The 19903-nt window shown below is 40.7% G+C and overlaps 1 protein-coding gene across 1 annotated transcript in view; it reads left to right on the forward strand.

The window, feature by feature from the left end:
* Positions 1–6498, forward strand: part of TMEM47 (transmembrane protein 47) — a 56116-nt gene extending 49618 nt beyond the window's left edge. The window contains exon 3 of the mRNA XM_009646233.1: positions 6320–6498. Coding sequence (XP_009644528.1) covers positions 6320–6498 — 179 coding nt within the window. The remainder of the gene's footprint in view (positions 1–6319) is intronic.
* Positions 6499–19903: the final 13405 nt, after the last annotated feature.

Below are 19903 nucleotides of genomic sequence, written 5' to 3' on the forward strand. Positions count from 1 at the left end.
TCCCTGCGGCCTTGTCTTCTCCAGGCTGAACCACCCCAACTGTCTCAGCCTTTCTTCATAGGAAAGGTGCTCCAGCCATTTTTGTGGCCCTCTTCTGGACCCCTTCCAACAGGTCCATGTCTTCCCTGTGCTGAGGGCTCCAAAGCTGGGCACAGTACTCCAGGTGGGGTCTCACCAGACCAGACCAGAGGGGCAGAATCACCTCCTTCGACCTGCTGGCCACACTGCTTTTGATGCAGCCCAGGATACAGTTGGCCTTCTGGGCTGTGAGTGCATGTTGCTGGCTCATGTCCAGCTTTTCATCTGCCAGTGCTCCTAAGTCCTCCTCTGCAGGGCTGCTCTCAATCCTTTCATCCCCCATCTTGTGTTGATACCAGGTGTTGTCCTGACCCATGTGCAGGACCCTGCACTTTGCCTTGTTGAACCTCATGAGGTTCACACAGGCCCACTTCTTGAGCTTGTCCAGGTCCCTCTGGATGGCAAGATGCTTTGTAGGTAAGGTAGTCCAGTCTTTCTGTTGAGGCAGGACAATCGCTAACACTAGGTCAATCAGGTGTAGCTTTTCCTGGACCAGTCTTGAAGAACTCCAAGAATGAAGATTCCACAACCTCTCCAAGCATGTCTTGCTGCCATAGTACCCTCCTTATGATGTCTTTCTTTCCTGATGTCCATCCCGAATCTCTGAAACTGAGATTTGTGTCCATTGTCATTATCTTAGGTTGCCTGCACTACAAAGAAGAGGTTTTTTTCCTGTCATAGTCACAGCTACTTTTTCAGGTAACTGTAGGCTGTTTTGAAATTGCTCCTTATCTGACTCTTCATGAGTCTAAATACACCTAGCTCCCTCATCCTCCTCTTAAGGATCTGCTCCAGGATTCTGATTATCTTGGCAGCTCTCTGGATCCTTGTCCTAAGTGGGTGAATCTGTGTTCACTACTGGTTGCCACTTTGTTCTGCATGTGCTTGGAATTGGATTCCAAGAGGATGTACTACATAATGTTTCCAGGGATTGAGCTGAGGTTGACCAGCCTATAATTCTGTGGATTTTTCACTTCTAGCCTTTTTAAAGATTGATACATTAACCTTTTTCCAGTCATCTGAGTATCTCGTGGTCACTGTGATTTTTCATGGATGATAGAGGGCTCGCAATCACATTGACCAACTGTGTCATCACCCTTTGGGCAATCCTATCTGTCCCCATAGGTATGGATGCAACTCTTAAGTCATCCCTAACTTGTTCCTTGACTGCTGACACCCTCCCAAACCATGTCACTTAGAGCTTTTGGAGGAAGCGTCACGGTGCATCATCTGTCACTGGACTGGCTTTCCTGACCATCATTGTATAAATAAGTTTTCTGAACTTCATTTTGCAACTAATGCACCTACGGAAATTCTTTTTTATTACCTTTTTTTGCCATTTCCTAGCTTAATGTTGGGCTCCAGCTGGGCTTCAAACTTCCTGATTTTGTATCTAAGTATCAAAACAGTGCTTTTATACTCCCCTCTCATTGTCTGTCCTTGTTTCCTGCTCTTGTATGCCACTTTCTTGCACATTCATTGAGAAACTCCCTGCTTGGCCAGTTGGGCCTCTTGCTGAAATTCCTGGTCTGCCTGTGTAGCAGGGTGGCCTGTTCTTGAGCTAGCAATATTTTAAAAATCAGCATGGACCCCTTTTCTCTTCATGCTGCTTCCCAGTTAATTGCACACGTTGTAGTACGTACAAATAACTTCCTAGGTAGAAGTTGCTTGTGTATTAAATGCAACACCTGTTGGTTATTAGTGAAGTACTTTACTCATGTGAATGAGCAGGAGGAATGGTGTAGAGAATAGAAATAGAAAACTCATTAGCCAGCACCACTATTTTCATAAGCGTACAAAGCCACACCATAAGTTTTTTTTGGACTGCAAAACTGTTATAGTCAAACATTTGAGCAAGGAAAAAAAGATGACTGAAAGTCTATCTTCCTAGTTTTGAAGCACAAATTGTTGTGATTTCTGTGTTTAACATGGTGAGTATATGTAATTGTGTATGTTTAATGTAAATGGAATAAAATGAGTATTCCTGTTCCTGTGCAATTGTCTTGCAAGCATTATAGTGCTACTCATAAACATGGGTCTAAACTTGAAGTGAATAGTCTAGTTTGAGATGACTAGTTTTTTAGTCTAGTTTGAGATGACTAGTCTTTTTTGAGTAGCATTTTAAAGTGGATTTTTTTTTCTTTTAAGTTTTCTTTTGCAGCTTTTTTTTCTATGGGAAAAGACACGCACTTCCCATAAACAGGTCAACATAGCATGGAGTTCCTTTAAATTAATCAGAAGCAGAACAGTAGTTGCAAGCATTAATTTTAACATCTTTTTGGGTCATAACGGTCATTTTTCATAACTTCACTGACTGTTGTTTCTAGCCTCCATAGGTCCCTACCCACTCTACAAGGAGAAACAATGACAGGAGGTGAAAATATAGTGCAAAGCAGCGGCAGCATTATGCAGTGTAGCTGTTTCCGCTGGCCAGTTGCTGCCAGCACTTCCTTTTACAATAGTGTAGCTGGACCAGTAGTAGCAAAAGCAGGAACCCTCACTATAAAAATGCCTAAAATACCTATTGTGGGTGTTGCTCCTTTAGCCACACGTTCCTCTTCCAACAGAATCACTTTCTTGTTTTCTTTTGGCAAGTCCAATCTGTAGATTAAACTTCAGCATACTTCATATAGAATCATAGAATCGTTTAGGTTGAAAAAGAGCTTTAAGATCATCAAGTCCAACCATTAACCTAATACTGTGTCATTGTTTAACCTGGCTGGCAACTAAGCACCATGCAGCCGCTCGCTCACTCCCACCCCCACCCCCAGTGGGATGGGGGAGAGAATCGTAGGAAAAAAAAAAAAAATAAGACCCGTGGGTTGAGATAGAGACAGTTTAATAGGAGAGAAGAATAACAATAGTAATAATAACAATGGTAAGAGAATATACAGAATAAATGAAACAAGTGATGCACAATGCAATTGCTCACCACCCGCTGACCGATGCCCAGCCCGTCCCAAGCAGCGATCACTTTGCCCACGACCGGCCGACTAACCCCCCTGAGCATGACATTATACTTCTGGTACTAAATCCAAAACACAGCACTATGCTAGCTACTATGAAGAAAATTAACTCTATCCCAGCCGAAACCAGGACACACTGCCATCCCTCGACTAAACCATGGACCTAAGCACCTCATCTACCCATCTTTTAACTACCTCCAGGGATGGGGACTCAACCACTTCCCTGAGCAGCCCGTTCCAATGCTTGACAACCCTTTTGCTGACAAAGTTTTTCCTAATGTCTAACCTAAACCTGTCCTGGCACAACTCGAGGCCATTTCCACTCATCTTATCGCTTGTTACTTGGGAGAAGAGACCAACACCCACCTCGATTCACCCTCCTGTCAGGCAGTTGTAGAGGGTGATAAGGTCTCCCCTCAGCCTCCTCTTCTCCAGACTAAACAACCCCAGTTCCCTCAGCTGCTCCTCATCAGACTTGTGCTCCAGACCCCTCACCAGCTTTGTTGCTCTCCTCTGGACACACTCCAGTGCCTCAATGTCCTTCTTGGAGTGAGGGGCCCAAAACTGAACACAGTATGCATGGTGTGGCCTCACCAATACAGATTACAGGGGCATGATCACTTCCCTGGTCCTGCTGGCCACACTGTTTCTGATACAAGCCAGGATGCCGTTGGCCTTCTTGGCCACCTGGGCACACTGCTGGCTCATATTCAGCCGGCTGTCAACCAGTACCCCCAGATACTTTTCCACCAGGCAGCTTTCCAGCCACTCTGCCCCAAGACTGTAGTGTTGCATGAGGTTGTTGTGACCAAAGTGCAGGACCTGGTACTTGGCCTTGCTGAACCTCATACAATTAGCCTTGGCCTATCGATCCAGCCTGTCCAGGTCTGTACATTAGACTGAGGGAAAGTGGACAGCTTCCTTGCTTGGAACTTAGACAGACTTGGAACTTGACACAGACACACACATGCACAGAGCAATTCCTGTATTGACTCAGCAGAGATGTTGCAGCCCCAGTTTGGGAAGCCACTGAAGAACTTGCTTATATCCATTCATCTTAGGAAATCCTTTTTGACTTTGAATGGTCTTAAGGATGTGTCTGAAAGCTGAGCATATGTTCAGGTATTTTTGGGTGTAATGATGCTTTCATTATACAGAATTGGAATGCGTAATCTTTTCATAAGTGTAGGCACTTTCCCCAGTGTACCCTGTCAAAATTTCTCCAGTGTTGCGCAGTATTTTGTGAGCTGGCAGACAAAAATTATATTAAAATGGAATAACACAAAGTAACACTTCAATAACTTTAGGATTAAAAAAATCCTGTGGATTTTGGTATCCACATCAGAAAATCCACTATCCAAACATTACTCAGATTGTCCGTCTCAAGTAAGAGTCTAAAGACTAGTCTGTAGGCTAAATGGACGGGAGGGGGGAGAAAAATTTACAATGAGTGCTTTGTAGTGTTATCACTGAGGGTTTGTAATGAACATTGGAAATAATTTCCCCATACCAGTCCCCATCCAGAGGACAGGAGAGCGTTAGTCTCCAGGGCTAATGAAAGGTTCCAGTTTGCCAACACTAAAGAGCGCACGTGGGACTGAAAAGGCAAATGACAGATTTTGAGTGTGCAAAATGCTCAAGCAGTAGGATAATATAATTAAAGTTATTTTATTTTCCTGTACTTTCTCCATGTAATTTTAGATGGGCTTCTGTAGTCCAAGGTAGTCTTACTTTCTGTTATCCACTGGCACTTTATATTGGCACTGGCTTTATAACAAGTCTTTAAATAGTGTTCGTTCTTCTTGAAACACCTAATAAACTGTAAAAAATGACCCAGTGAATGTTAAACAAAGTAGTTATTATGGCATTACATTGCGTACCATTGAACTTTCATCGTGGTACATCTCAGGCCTGCAGATACTTAAGCACATGCTTAAAACTCTGCGGATGTGCCCACCCTGACTGTGATCAGGGGGCTGGGGTGGTTTGCAGAGGCAGTCATGTGCTGAAGGCTTTAAAAATGTCCAGTGTTAAATGCTGGAAGGGAGCACTGTGATAAGGCGGTATCGTATGTTTGAAGGGCAAAAAGGATATTTGTACATTCCTGTGATGTTTAGTCTTCCGTGGGTGGCAGAAGCAGAAGCCTGAAGAATCACTACATCACACAGCTCGTTCTTTTCATGTGGCATTTTCACCTGCTTACCTTGGAAACTGTTGTCCCAATTTTCTGTTAAGAGTGTGCCTGAATTTAAAAGAGCACAGATGCCAATGAAACTGGAACCTTCCTGTGAAAATTGGGATTCTTCATCTGTGTATTTTCCTTTTCAGGTTACTGTATGTGGGTTTTTTGATGTACCACAATAATTTAACAGGTTTGCTGAATTCCACTGCAGAAGTGTGGATCAGGCTGCAGGAGATATGGCTGTCTCAGAGACAGTGCTGTAAAAAATAATGATTTTAAAGCGTTTTACTGCCTTGGGTTTGATCTGTTGTAATAGCTCTTTTTATTGTGAAGCATTCCTGACCCACCCCCTAAATTTGTAACACAAGGCAATGTTTTGCCAGTTGGAAGTTTAGTGACTGATCAAACTTTATAGATTCCTTGGTATTCTGAGTAACAGTATAATTAATTCTGATTACAGTACACAGTAATGCATATGAAATATGTAATTCATTGAGTCGCTACTGAACATAAATATGTATCACCTACTACAACGAGTTATTTCTAGGCTAAGTAAATTATTTGATTCTGAGCTATATTTCTTAATACTTGTTTATTTTTGCTTCTCATTTTGACTTGTTTATAATAGCTATAGAACAAGTGATCTTAGTTTTGTTATCATGGAAGGAATAATGACTGCAAACTGAAATACAGAGGAGAGGCAGAAAAGAGTTGGGAAAAGGCTGCTTTCACTGTTTATTTCTTGGACACTTAGAGGGTCATCGTTATACCATAGCAATAACATTTGTTCATCAGTGAGGGAGTATGGAAGAACTGCTCTGTCTTCTGTGCATGAAATAAAGATGTTTTTTTTTTTTTTCCAAAGGAGCAGTACTTACAAGCTAAAAATGCACCAATGAGGGAGTATGAAAGAACTGCTCTGTCTTCTGTGCATGAAATTAAGATGTTTTGTTTTTTTTTTCAAAAGGAGCAGTACTTACAAGCTAAAAATGCACCAAGAGCATTTTAAATGTGAATTTCAGTTATGCGATGTTTTCCTTAGTTTATGGAAATGAATTAAGTCTGTTTCTGACTTTTTTTTTTTCTCTTTCAGTTGTTCTTCAGGTGTGCAGCTTAGTCCTTTACCCAATCAAGTTCATCGAAACGGTCAGCTTGAAAATATACCATGAGTTCAACTGGGGCTATGGCCTGGCTTGGGGTGCAACTATATTTTCATTTGGGGGTGCCATTCTTTATTGCCTGAACCCTAAGAACTATGAAGACTATTACTAGAATCATTTAATAAAAAGAAAAATAACAAAAGGATTACCCCATCTTTTCTAACTCACAGTTTTTTTAGGACACTTGTGGAGCACCAAACAGTCTGCTCTGTTGATAAAATAGCCTTGGCCTTTTGGGTGTGAACACTATAACCAGCTTTTACAACCATTTAAAAGAACTGCAAACACTAGGATTGCTGATCTTACATAGGCAGATGCTGCAAGCTGCTGATACATAAGCTTCATTTTTTCCTGACAACAAGCAAAAGGATCTACGTGACAGCGATCATTGTGAGAAAACTAGTTGGAATGAGAATGCAACGCCAGCATCTGCTATTGCCTTCAGGGGAGCAGCTGGTATAGGCTCCATTTAGAAGTTTCCCTGTATCATAGAGGATTCAAATGTCTGATAAGCAGGCAATGGCATCTTGTACAATAGGCTGTGCTGTCCCCTTGTTACTTGCTCAAAAAAGCTCTTAAGGAATTAGTTGCAAGTGACTGTGTTGAGGGCAGTGAATGTAACTGGTTAATGACTTGTCTGATATCTGCATTCAACAGTCTCCTGGGAGAATAATAAAAAAAACCCAAAACCCAAGCCACCAACCACACAGGATTTCATGAATTGGTAATCAACATCACCGTGCCAGCTGTAGCAGATTGTTGAAAGAAGTCCAAACCTGGAGACATGTGCTTCTGACTCTGTAGTTGGAAGTTGTCTCAGCACGAGTATTTTGCTGGGAGGGTGGAGATAAGGGGGAGTAGAAAAAGACCTCGTCTGTCCCGAGGCATCTAAAATGCATGAATTAATTGCAGTTGTCCTAAGTACCCATTTAGCTTCCAAACATCGTCATGAAAAGAATGCATATGGAACGAGTTCAGTTATATTTTTGAAAGGTATTTGTTAGTATAAATGAATATATATAATAGAAATACAAATGCAGAGGGAGAGAGACAAGTAGTCTTAAAATTGTAATATGAGCTGTGATGCAGTGGTTAAAATAATAACTTTGTACACATTCTTGAGAGTCTTGGATTAATGCCCCCAGCTTTAGTTGGTGTTACAAAATAAAGATAAAATGGTTTGTCTTCTGTATAGGCCCTTGTACAAACTCTGTGTTATGGGAAATGCTTAAAAGTTCACATCAAGTTAAGGTGGAACTGGACAAATTAACTACTTGCTATTCCATGTGTAACCTAGTACTTACTAGAAATTGTTTTCTAAGACTGTTGCAAAGAAGAAACCTGTCATTTTTAAAAAATCTAGTTAGGTTGTGAGTGTCTCTGGTCATCAACAATACATCTGAGACCCCATCATGTCCATATTAAAACATTAGCACTTCAGGAGGTGATCTCTTGTCTTTAAAAGCTGAGTTTATAATGGACTGGCTGATGATTATGTACATCTAATTACTCCTTGCTTAATATGTTTCCCACTTCAAATATCCAGAGGCTGTACACATGAAATGAAACCCAAGATAAAATAGGGAGAACTTTCACATGAATTTAATCTGCATCACTTTTATTTTTGTTTACGATTTTCTTATTTGGATATTTTCAATTAATTATGAACATATTTTTATACAATTCTAATCTCTAGAAATAACTATTTTTTTTAATGGAGAAATTTAAAATATATTCTATGTGGACCTCTGCAAAAGCAGATATGCTGGGGTGGCACATCCACCTCTACACAAATGGTTTTGCTGGTTCCACAGAAAGGACTGCTGAATTACTCGATGTTAAGACCACATCTACAGTGTTAATGCTTGTGCCACGTTGGCAGGGTGCAGAGATTCTGCAATGACCATGGGACCATAGGGCTGCCTTTAGGAGGTTGTTGTGAAAGTATTGCTGGCGTACGTAGATGGTTTATAAAACTCTGGGGCTCTCTGGAGTTAAATCTTTACTACTATGGCAGAATATTCTGTATCAGCAGTCTTTCCAGGCACAGGGGTGATTAGAGTAGATGGAGCAAAATGATAGCTTGACTTGGAAGGGATGGTATGGCAATGCCTGGACAAAAAAAAGGATGAGAGGAAAAATTATGTCCACTTGTTCCACAGGTGCCAGAGAGTGTTTGTAACTAACTCTGCTTTTTTTTCCTGAGATTGGCTTTAGGCAGATATTCAGTATATAGTTAACTGTGTATCTTTCTGAAAAGCTGTGTAGTTCTGCTTTTATTTAGCAGCATGGAGAACGTTGTAGTTTGGCATGGGAATTAGGTTAACATAGAGAAGCCCACTGTGAGAAGATTTCTGTACCTTTCTACGAGGACGGTGTTTTGGTGCTGACATTGCACAGCACTTCGCCTATGCTGACAAGAAGGTACAGTGCTGAACCCATCTCTTATCTACTAATTTATCAAGTAATTTTTATTTATGTAGAGTTTGAGTGAAGACAACTGTCAGGCCTAAGGCATATGCAAATGAATGGCGTGCACTCTGAAAGTCACCTGGCTCTTAATACGAAAGGCATCAGGCAAAAAGCTACAAACGTGAATGCCCAAAGACAAGGTTCTTCATTCGTGTTTGAGTCCAAGATCTGATTTTCAGTCTCAACGCCTGCTTTTCCTCTTGAAGATAATGCAGTCTATTAGGACACACCTCTCAAACTCCTCAGGTCCTTTGCGTTTAGGCATCTAGTATAGGGGTTTAGGTACCTATCTTTAGTTTATGTTGCTACCACTGTTTCTTTCCCCCCCCCCCCCTTACTGTTGCCAGTTTTGGCAAGCATTCTGTTTTTCAGCACTGAACTAAAAGTAAATACAACATCATGCTGATTTTTTTTTTCTAGCCACAAAAAAGATGCATATCTGTGTCTTGAGTGTACGTATGACGAATTAATAATTTTGTATGTTGTGCTTGTGTCATGCCAACATAATTTCAGTTGTTTGGCTTTATCTCACTGGCAGGATGATTCTCTCACACAACAAATCCATTGTTTTTCTTCCAAATATATATGAATAAATATATATATAGCAAACTTGCAAGCAGGGCTAGTTATTTGTATTTTTTAAGCTTAAAGTATACCGTCCGGTGCTGACAAGTACCTAGCACCTCTTCTGGATTTCTTGCACAACTTCGTTTAGCTTTTGTAAATTTTAAAAACAAATATAGAGAGACCTATGTGTTTGAAATATAAATGATATATATGGATTAGCATGTAACTGTATATTATTAAACATGCAATGAACTGACTGGTAAGTGAAGTCTAATCTTATGGCTAGCAATGTAATTTATTCAGACTGTATTTTTGTACAGAGCAGTGCACACTAACCTATTGCCTCTGTGTCCTCTATAATGCCTAAAACTGTGCCTAGAAATTTCATTTCTGTCTTTAAAGGAAAAAAAAAAAAGACAACTAAATGCTTCATGTTGTTGATGGTTTTTCTGATGTTGTTCTTTATTTATTTTTGAGAAGTGTATGGTATGTTTATTAAATGAATCCATCAAAATATGGTTCGTTTTAAATGGTCATTGTTAGCAGGGAAAGACACATGGGTTTTTTTATCAGGACTGTTAAGTTTGCAGTTTTAATACCATTTCTGCGTTTCACGATTTTTGTAGCTTACATAAAGTTATATGTGAAAAAGTAACTGAAATAAAAAAAAATAATTGTTACACTAACCAGACGTGCCTGTTTTGCTCCAAGTGGTGTATATATGTACACAGCTGAAACTGGCCTGGTTTCCTGTTGGGCAGGCTGAGAAGGAACAGTCTGCTTAGGCTAATGAATATGCCGGGTATTCAGTTGCCATACTAAAGGAGTCTTATCAAAATATATGTGGGGAGAGAGGAAGAGAGGCAGGATCTTGCTGATGTAACCCCTCCATCTCACCTGGCCATAGAATAAATAGCACAGGTGTCTGGGTGTCACACAACCCATAATGCCTTTATAAAAATACAATTACTGTAACATCAGAAAACCAAATTGCTTTTAATGTGGTAAATAACCAGGCCATGTGTTGAAATGGGAATCTATACTGAGCACCTTGTTCCACTGGGGGAATTTGTTCATTATATACACATTTCTTTTTCACATTTCCAATAACTAATACTTATTTCCATTTTGAATCTGAAAGCCAGGCTATTTTTCACCCTGAAGAAAACAGATACTGTTTTTGAACCTCAAACGTGGTGTTGCAAACATGGAAAAGCATGTTTAAAACTCTGAAGTTGTGATACTGCAGTGTTTCTACTGTTTGAGAATGTGCTGTCATCCTCTGCATTGCTGGGTACCTCTCATGTGAGCAGGCAGCAGCGTGAAGAAGAGGCTGCCAGCAGAAAGCAGTAGGAGAATTGAGGGCGGAAGCCTTGGCTTCAGCGGACGATTGCAATGAGCAAGTACGGGCAGGAGGGTGGGGTGCACAGAGTGCATCCACCAGAAGGAAGGGATGTCATCCAAAGAGACCGAACTCAAGTAATGGAAAAGTAATTCAGAGCAGGGAGTGAGTATGACAGGCGGCAGGGATGGCGGGAAGGATGGGAGATGTCTGAAGATTTTTTTTCTTTTGAACTGCAAGTACAATGAGAGAGGAAGTTCATAGGGAACTATGAACCCACAGCCACTAGGGAGTGAGGGTGCAAGCCAGAGGTGATGGAAAGCATATTTCTTGAAGTCTGCATTAGAATTCTGGTTGTAGTGGGTGTGGCTTTAGGTGGCATATTGCCCAAGGTTTTGACCTGGCCTTAATGCCCAAATTTTAGGTCATCTGTGTGCCTATAGGTTGGCATAAGGTCAGAGGAGCCCACTGGCTTGCCAAGGGAAGAAATAAAGCATAGGGTGAGGGTGCCTTACTCAAACCTTGTCTATCTAAATGTGCTGAATGATAGGAGCACTGGCTGGTATACCCTCGGTGTACCAAAGATGCCCCAGTAGACTTTCAGTCTTGAGTGGCATCTCACAAAGTGTTTGATATCCACCATAAAAGCAAGCCTGCACTCTGCTGCTGAACTAGATGAAGCATGGCTGGATGTACAGCATGTAGTGAACAAGAGAAAATGTGTGGAAGACGTTGTATGAGCCCAAGTTTGTTCCTACCAAAAAGCAGTTCGAACATGAGCAAGCCACAGGGCACTTGGAAGAAACAAATGGTTGAAGGTCTGCAAGTGGTGCTGAAAACTCCAGCATACAAGCTCGGGCAAACACAGCCAAAGCAAAACTCTTTGGGGACTTTACAAAATCTTTTAAGTTGATATCTTGGTGTTTTGGCTGTGGACCGGGAGTTGTAATGCTTGCTTGCTTGTTTCTGTACCTTCCCAAGTTAACATTTTTTGTGTTAAATGTATAGGTGCGGTGGGATTTTGGAGATGAAGAAGAATTTTCTGCTGTGTTAGTGACTTCAGGCATTCTCTTGATGGAAAGCAATACCCTTGGGCTTTTCCAACAGGCAGTAGCTTCAAAGAGAACTTTAAATCTTCCAAGTACCCAAAAAAGCTGAGTGTTTGTCTGGAATTTGATGCAACAAGCATTGCAACCTACAGGAAGGCTGTTTTGTGATTTTTCTTTTGTTCGGTTAATACTTACAAGAAGTTTTTTGATTTGTGAGGAGAAACACTGGATGGAGGCAACCAGGTGGAAAGCAGTAGTTCAGTGTCTCATTAAGAGCATGGTTTGTACATAGTTCCCCCCCAAGAAACCAAATGGTTCTGCAATCCGGTAGGCCATTGCCTACTCTTAGAGCGACGGGTTTGATTGATATATAGAAACTCATAATTTCGATGATGAATTGTTGGTGAATGAAATACGGTCATTCAACTAAGTTTTGAATTGTAATAGCAAAATCACAAAAGGTCTATTCAACAATATCTTCTATCTACTATTTCCTTCCTTTCTCAGTCCATTTTCTTTTGCTTTTTCAGACCCATGATATCATACTATTGAACGATAAGATTTGATACATAAATGAATGAATATGTTAGGCCTGCCTCTGCAACAATATCTAAATGCACGCAGCCAGACAGCAGATTTTCATGGCGGACAGGAGCCAGGGGCATGTTATCACTGCTGATGGGTTCATCCTGGTGGAAGCAGCATATCCTAGGACAGATGAATGGTGGCTTCTGGGTTTCAGGAGTGGTATCTGAGTTGGGTTCGGTTCCTGACTGCATTGCAGATCCTTTGCCTTGCAGCCTCCTCCCCCTCACCTATGAGTGGGAAGGTAATAATTCAGCACCTTTCTGTCAAAGATGCTGAAGAATAATATGGCTGAAAGCACCTGAAGTGTGGGTATTGGGACATTGTTTTGTGTATCTCATTGTGGTTACTGTAGTGGTACCATGTATGTTATGTCACACTGAAGAGGTTGTACAACAGGGCAGCAGAGAGAGGAGTTGTCTGTTTACCCTTTGCACTCTGGATGGGATCTAATCCTCTTCTGAAAGGAGACTGCCCTTCCCTGGGGTCAACCAGGCACTCTTGATGTGGATAAGGTTTTGGAGTTCAGGGTAAAACAAACCAAGAGAGAGTGAGAGCACAAGTGAGCAGTAAACAAGGAGCCTGTTGTCCCATGTCAAGGTGAGAGACATCTGGGAGAAGTAAGTGACCTTCCCATCTGCAGAAGAAACAAACCCAGAGCCAAGCTTCAAGGGTGACAAAGACTACAAGACTCCCAAAAGATCTGTAGAGTTAATTTGAACTCCCTGACAGATACTGGACTACAAAGCAGGTTTGGAGGCTTTTGTCAGCTTAAGCCCTGAAAACATTCCCACCGAATGTAAGCTTCCTCTGATGCTTTTGCCCTTGTAGGTTCCTTTGGTCACCACGTACCTTCTGAGCATCTCTGTGTACTGTACTGTGCACCATACCTAAAATCCTGACCTGAAGGGAGATGTGGCTTGCTGTATAATGAAACTGAAGCTGGGCAGGACATGGTGGGATTTGGGATGGCCCTCAGTCCTGCCACAGTTCAAGATCAGATGCAGACAGCTGTGTCTTGGTGAATATGAAACTAGCTGTAACTGAGATAAATCGTAATGGTACAGCGGGGTACAAAAGAATTTCTGCAGTAGCAGACAGCCCTTGGTATATAACAATGATGAATGGATTCATAAATGCCTTCCTAAATAGGAGGAATAGTTTCTGAGTGACTCAGAGCTGCTGTGGGCCTAAATACTTACCTGTGTCTCCAGGTTTCTGTTCTAAGAGCTATCATAGGAGGCAGAATCAGAGCCATTATCTTAAACTCTTTTCACTGAGAACAAGTCATGTTTTTTCTCAGAGTATTTTATAATATTAGAATTATTTAAAATACTTAAATGTATTCAGGTTGTGAAACTTCAACTCTTAAAATAATTTCTTAGCTGCTACGTCTGGTTTAGGTTTTGGTTTCTTTTTTTTTCCTTTCAACTGCTTATCTATTTTTCTCATCAATAGGAAAAAGAAATCTAAAACATTTAAGCCACATGGAAGTTAAGAGAATAGGAAAGCAAGGCTGAAAATGATACTTGTTTTGGAATATCAGGACCAGGGGAGATTAATTTCAGCTCTATTAGCAGATAGCTCAGTAATGAAAATGTCTGAGAAAAAGTGAAATGAATAGCAACTGAGAAATATGGCCCCTCTTTCCTAGACATACAAACTTCGTTTCTATCTGTTCCCATTTCTTCCCTTGATGCTACAAGAAAAGAAAAATACATTTCAGGATTTGTCCTGGTTACCATCTTTTGAAGTAAGTATCCCTGTCGTAAAGCTGTATAACCAAGTTCTTGTTAAACTGATATCAAAATTTCTAATGGAAATGTTTAGAACACCTAATTTCCAAGGCCTAATTGGAAGCAACTTAAATTATTGCATCAATAAAATTTGCTTGAGGGGAAGCCAAAAGGGATTCACGTAATGAAATAAGAAGCACTATCCGGAGAGAATTATTTTCACTGCAGAACATCTGAAAAGCTTTGCAGCTGTTGGATTAAAAGAAAAGCTACTGAGTTATTCTGAATTTTTTAACACATGGGCATTTTAACATAAAAGATCATGCAACTTGCAAAAGGAACAGGCAAAGAGAAGCTGAGAAGCATAAGTGTGAACAGATTGCACTCAATTTGTTTGAAAACAACCCTTACCTGACTGAAGTGCAATGCCATTATACTCCCTACCAAACATCTTGTAATTCTAACACGCTTATTTTTATGGCTGTTTTTAAAGCTGTAAGAGTGTGACAACATGGTGCTTTAGGCCTCAGGTTTTAAAATGCCAGTTCTCTTGGGAACCAAAGGTGCAAATCCAAACGACACTCAGAGGCTCATGCCTTCATCCTGGCAAAGTGCATTTGAAGCTATTTGCAGCTTGCAATTCTTGAGTTTCTTGGACAAAAGCTAAACCCCCAATATTTTGACTGTTCTGTGCCTGTACAAGAGAATTGCAGCGGTCACGGGAAGGGTGGGCTGGAAGGGAGCCATTTCAATTTTCTTGCAAATTCTCCCTCTCTCCCTGCAGTTGTACTCAGACCCTTATGTGTCTGTGGGCACTGACTCTCCAAACCAGAGGGGTGTGCAGTCCAGCACTGCTGCTACTGAACGGCTCTGGCCAGCTGCTCTCACGCTGTCAAAGCAACTGTGAACTAAGAAGTACCTGATTTTTTCCCTGTTTGAGGCTGTTAAGATTTCTGTGCATAAAACATAAGGAAAGGTGCAGCCGGCTATCCTGGTGGTGGCTGACCAAGCCCCAGCCTCTTTTAAAAATGTAGAAATTGTTGCTAAACGAGCAGTGCTTTGGTGCTCATGTGTGTCTGTAACAAATGACCTACAGTCACACGCTGAAGATGATGAAGCTTTTTGCTCAGGCAAAATCTTCTGAGGAAATAAAATATATTATAATATTGGCAGGGAAAGATATGTAACTCTCATATCCTAGACTTATTTTATATTCAGAGAAATGGAATACCATCTAACACATATACATGCTTTCAATGTGTAAACTTAAAAAATCAGAATATATATCAACGGGGAGCATAGGGACACCATTCTAGGATGCTGCTCATGCTATTACTTTTTAGCAGAGCTTAACAGAAGACGAAGTAGGTGGCCATCATAGCAAGAAATTAAGAATGGGGAGAAAATAATGAGAACCTCACAAAAAATTAGCAAGCTGAAAGTTTCATTATTCATGGGCTACACATCTTCTCCACAAAAACTGGCAATTGGAGAAAAATGTTTTCTCAAATTTGTATTTCAAGGCAGAAGTTTTCTTGCTCATCAGGTAACGTTGAAAGCTAATGCTGCTTTGCAAACCTTATTTTCTGAGAGATCTGAATAGATACAGGTTAATTATTTGCTTACAGTAAAGCTCTTCACACCTCTGATTCAATTTTGTGGGTCTCCAGCAGCTGAAGCTCCTGAGAATAGTTACATTAGTTCTTTTTAAGTTCCCATTTCTAGTATTGCAGCAAAAGTTTACAAAAAAGTCAGATCAGCAGCCTCTGCCTCCCAATGCAGTCACATATCTGCAGAATTCAAAGCATGGTTCTCTGGAAGCTGCTAATTGCCTGTCAATCATCTGGCACACTAGCAGTTCACACATTTTTGCTATCGACCTAGCAGATTAATAGTACAACCCAAACAAAGGAACAAAGGCTAAACTGTTCAATTGGGAAGGGTAATGTGTGGTCTTTTCAGGCCAAGATTAACAGAGAAACAGAAAAATGGTGTTCTTTGTAAAACTAAAGCTGCAGTGACCTTAACTCTGGCAAACAGACTGAATGAGTTCATCCCTATTTGCCAGCAAAACCTGAAACAGCAGTGCTTTAAAAGAAAAAAAAAGAAAAAAAAAAAAAAGAGAAAAATCCCAAACCTTATATTGAAAAATCTTTCCAACCAAAATTAAGTAAAATTAAAATTAATTTGGTTTCACTTTTAGGAGTCAGCAGCATAGCTAAAGTTATGCACAAAGCAATGCTACAAACTGTTGACCATTATGTCACATGAATGTATTTTTGGTATCTCTGTGAGTCTATTTTCAGGACAACGCAACACTGTTTAAAAAGGACAGTTTCATTTTCCTCTGGTATCCTTGGGACTCATATTCTTGGATTAAGGTCAATCAAAATAAGGGTACTATTATTACGGAAGTTAATATTTTTATAGTTACTTGTATATTCATCATAGCTAGGAATTCCAACTGAGACTAGGATTCCAATGTGCTAGCACTGATCCAACACTAAAGGCGAGCCCTTGAAAATTTCCAGTCCCTCTATACTGTGGCATTTCCAGTCCAAGCTCCATAATTAAGATTGCAGTGAGATTTGCTAAGTAGAGCAGTTGCGGGATGAAGAGAAAGGGATGACTTGTGTGTGGATTGACTGCTCCAAAGAGCATTTTAGCTACCTTTACTGCCATTTACTTGGTGTTAATTAGTTACCATCACAAGAGAAAAATAGCTCTCAGGCTGAAAGAGAAAATATACAAAATGTGCCTCTGGTCTTCCTTGATTTCTTGAAGCAGATTTTTGTTTCCAAGGGTATAGTGACATACAGTTCTCCCTTTACCTCTGGCTTCTTGTTCCTTCTCACCATACCCATGTCCACAACCTCAGTTGTTCTAATACAATATTTTTCCAGGACTGCATGACAAATTTGAGTCATTGAAGTGATCCACTACACAATGAAGCGGTTGGGAAGTGAGTATTCTCAGCCCAGACCATTTCAGCAACAGACCAGCAGGGGTGAGCAGCAGCAAATGGGCAGGGGAGTACTGGCACCAGCTGTGTTGCTGCAGCCAATGCATCGGATCATCACACCCTCTGTCTCTGTACTGCCACCCCTTACTGAAGAGAGCAGGTATTCTCTTCATGGCAGCTGTTGCCAGTCCCAAATAATATCTGCTTTCCAGGCCAGATGAATCAGAAGCCCTGGAAAATGTTAAAAAGCAAAAATCATAGAGTTTAAAGCAAGAATCAGCTATTCTGATATAGTCCAACCTCCTCACAGGCCCAGGAGGCTCCCCCAATAGTTTCTGCAGCAATTGCTTAAATTCTGTTTGAGCACTACCTCCAGCTTCTGCATTGCTCCCAGTGGCTTTGGCTCAACCTTGTAACACCTTTCTTGCTTGTAGTCTCATGATCAGCTTATATGTTCATTTGCAGCCAAAGGGTCAGTTCCCATCAAGCAGTGGCCACACATTCAGTCACCTTCTCGTGTGCCCACATTTTCGCATCCGTGCTGCTGTTCATGTGGGATGTCACAGCACCTAATTCCAGAGAGGATAAAACCCAGTCATTAGGTTTCAGCAGGGCTCCTGCCTAGGATGAGTCAAGGCCTGAAGTCAGTATGAAAGCACATCCCTAGCGTCTTAAAGACTTGAGCTTTGGCACAGCCAAAGGAAAGGAGGACCAGAAGCAGCAGCCTACAGCTGGGTGAGGAGCCCAGTGTTTTGCAGGTAGTTCCATCATGAGAAATTTTTGCACCCCCAGGAGGGCAACTGGTTGAAACACAATCCTCGGCAAGCAGCAGCATTGGGAGTTTGTAAGATGCCTGCAGACATTTCAGCTTGTGGCAGGAATAGCTGCAAGCCACACGTTTGGAGACCTGTGTTGACCATCTTAACTGTCTGCAGGCTACCACATACCCTTCTGAAAGATTCACATGCTTCATATGGAAACCTGTCCTTTTCTTTAGTGATACCCAATTGCATTAGCGACCTCCACAAGCTGTAGGGTGGATGAAAATGTGGAAACGAGCTTATCTTTCAAAATACTTAATTAATAATTCTTGTGACTAAATGTTGGTCTGAAGAGTGCAAGTCAGATAGTCATCCTGGCTTTGAAATTTCAAGATAATTTAAATGATCTGTGTGATTCATAGTGCTCCCATTTTCATTCCCTGATTCAATGCACATAATTCATATAAAGGGGTTTCTAAAATGCACCCATAAGGTTAGATTCAAGTTTTGTTTTCTGTGATTATTCTGTAATATTAATTTGAAATTTTTCATTGCTAGAGATATTCAATTCAGTAAACTCATTCATTGGCCTATAAATTCTTGACGAGTTATAAGGTATCCAACCTTCTTCAGTGAAGGATGCAATTAACGCTATTTCATCTTATAGTCATAAAAAAACAGGGAACTTTCAGCTTGGAATCAGAGCCAGGAGACTTTCAGTTGCAGTCAAAGAAACTAAAGTAAGGGCATATATTAAATGCAGGTAGAATAATATTTCAGACCTTAGAAAATCAATTGAGAAGTAATGAACATTGATGAACATATAAAACTTGCAGAAAGTCTCATTTATTCATTGTGAGCTTCAATAAAGGGCGTCTCATTTGTCTGCTACAGAGCTGGAGCAGGATGGATTACACTACATAGTGAATATTTTGTTCTGCGTTTTATTGATCTGAGGGGGAAATACAGATTGTACTGTAGAGTATGAACTGGATTCAAAGCCACTATAGTCAATGGAAAGATTTCTTTTGTCTTCAGGGGTTTTAGAGGCAGCTTACATCTGTGAGGTATAAGTTACACAATCAATGTAAATTGGTTACACAATCCTGGACCAAAGCAAAGAATATTTTTTGTCTGGCCCAAATGAACCACAGCTACTTTCTAGCCTTTTCTTCTATGCACCTAGTCGCATAGAACAAAACTACTATCTTTAATTTAACAGATGATCCCAGGTAAGAGGGGTTACATCCGGTCTGTATGTGCCCATAAAGGAAGGCAAGTGTATGCATATATCCTCAAACCTTGACTTTCAGGTCTGCCTATAGAATATGGGCTTAAAAACTATTTTTTGGGCAGAAATGGTTAGATGCTAGGTGGATTTTTTTTTCCACCATCTTAGAATGACACTTCGCAGATGTGGGTGTAACCCCCAAATTACTGTAACAGTAAATGCTAATCTGAATTGTATCCAATGGGTTGTGGCTTGGAGTAGCAGCATTCAGGGGTATAGTTGAAGACAAAACCATCCTTTTCTGAAGAGCAAGCACTGGATGCCAGGAAAGAGATGAGGGCCATCAGAAGGGGTATCCTTTGTTCCTACAACTGAGTCTGGTTATAACATCTCCAACAGGCAGAAGTTTCCTCTTCTCAGCCTCCTCCATGAGTGTTTGAAGAGGCTAAATGTAACTCTAAAACTGAAGGAGAATAGAGATCTCTCATGTCAAAGTATAGCCAATGGGGAATGGATGCTGACTCTGTGGAGGCACTGATTTTAAATATGTGTGCTCTGTATCTTTTTGTTCCATTAATACTTTAAGGTAGATTTTTTTTTAAAAAAAGAGAAAATGCAGAGTAGGTAACTGTTGGAAGAGCTACTGAACTTCACTTCCAGTTGCATCTGATTCTGCCAGGCAGTATCTTGAATCAAAATTGCAGATTCTTCTTTGCGATACATGCAAAAAGACCATGAGATAGCTCTTTTCCTCTTTCCACCTTTTTCTCTTTATTTCAAGAAACTGAAAAATTCTCTGTACCCCAGAGAGC

Source organism: Egretta garzetta, unplaced genomic scaffold (assembly GCF_000687185.1).
Source record: "Egretta garzetta isolate BGI_Z169 unplaced genomic scaffold, ASM68718v1 scaffold70, whole genome shotgun sequence".
Lineage (NCBI taxonomy): Eukaryota > Metazoa > Chordata > Aves > Pelecaniformes > Ardeidae > Egretta > Egretta garzetta.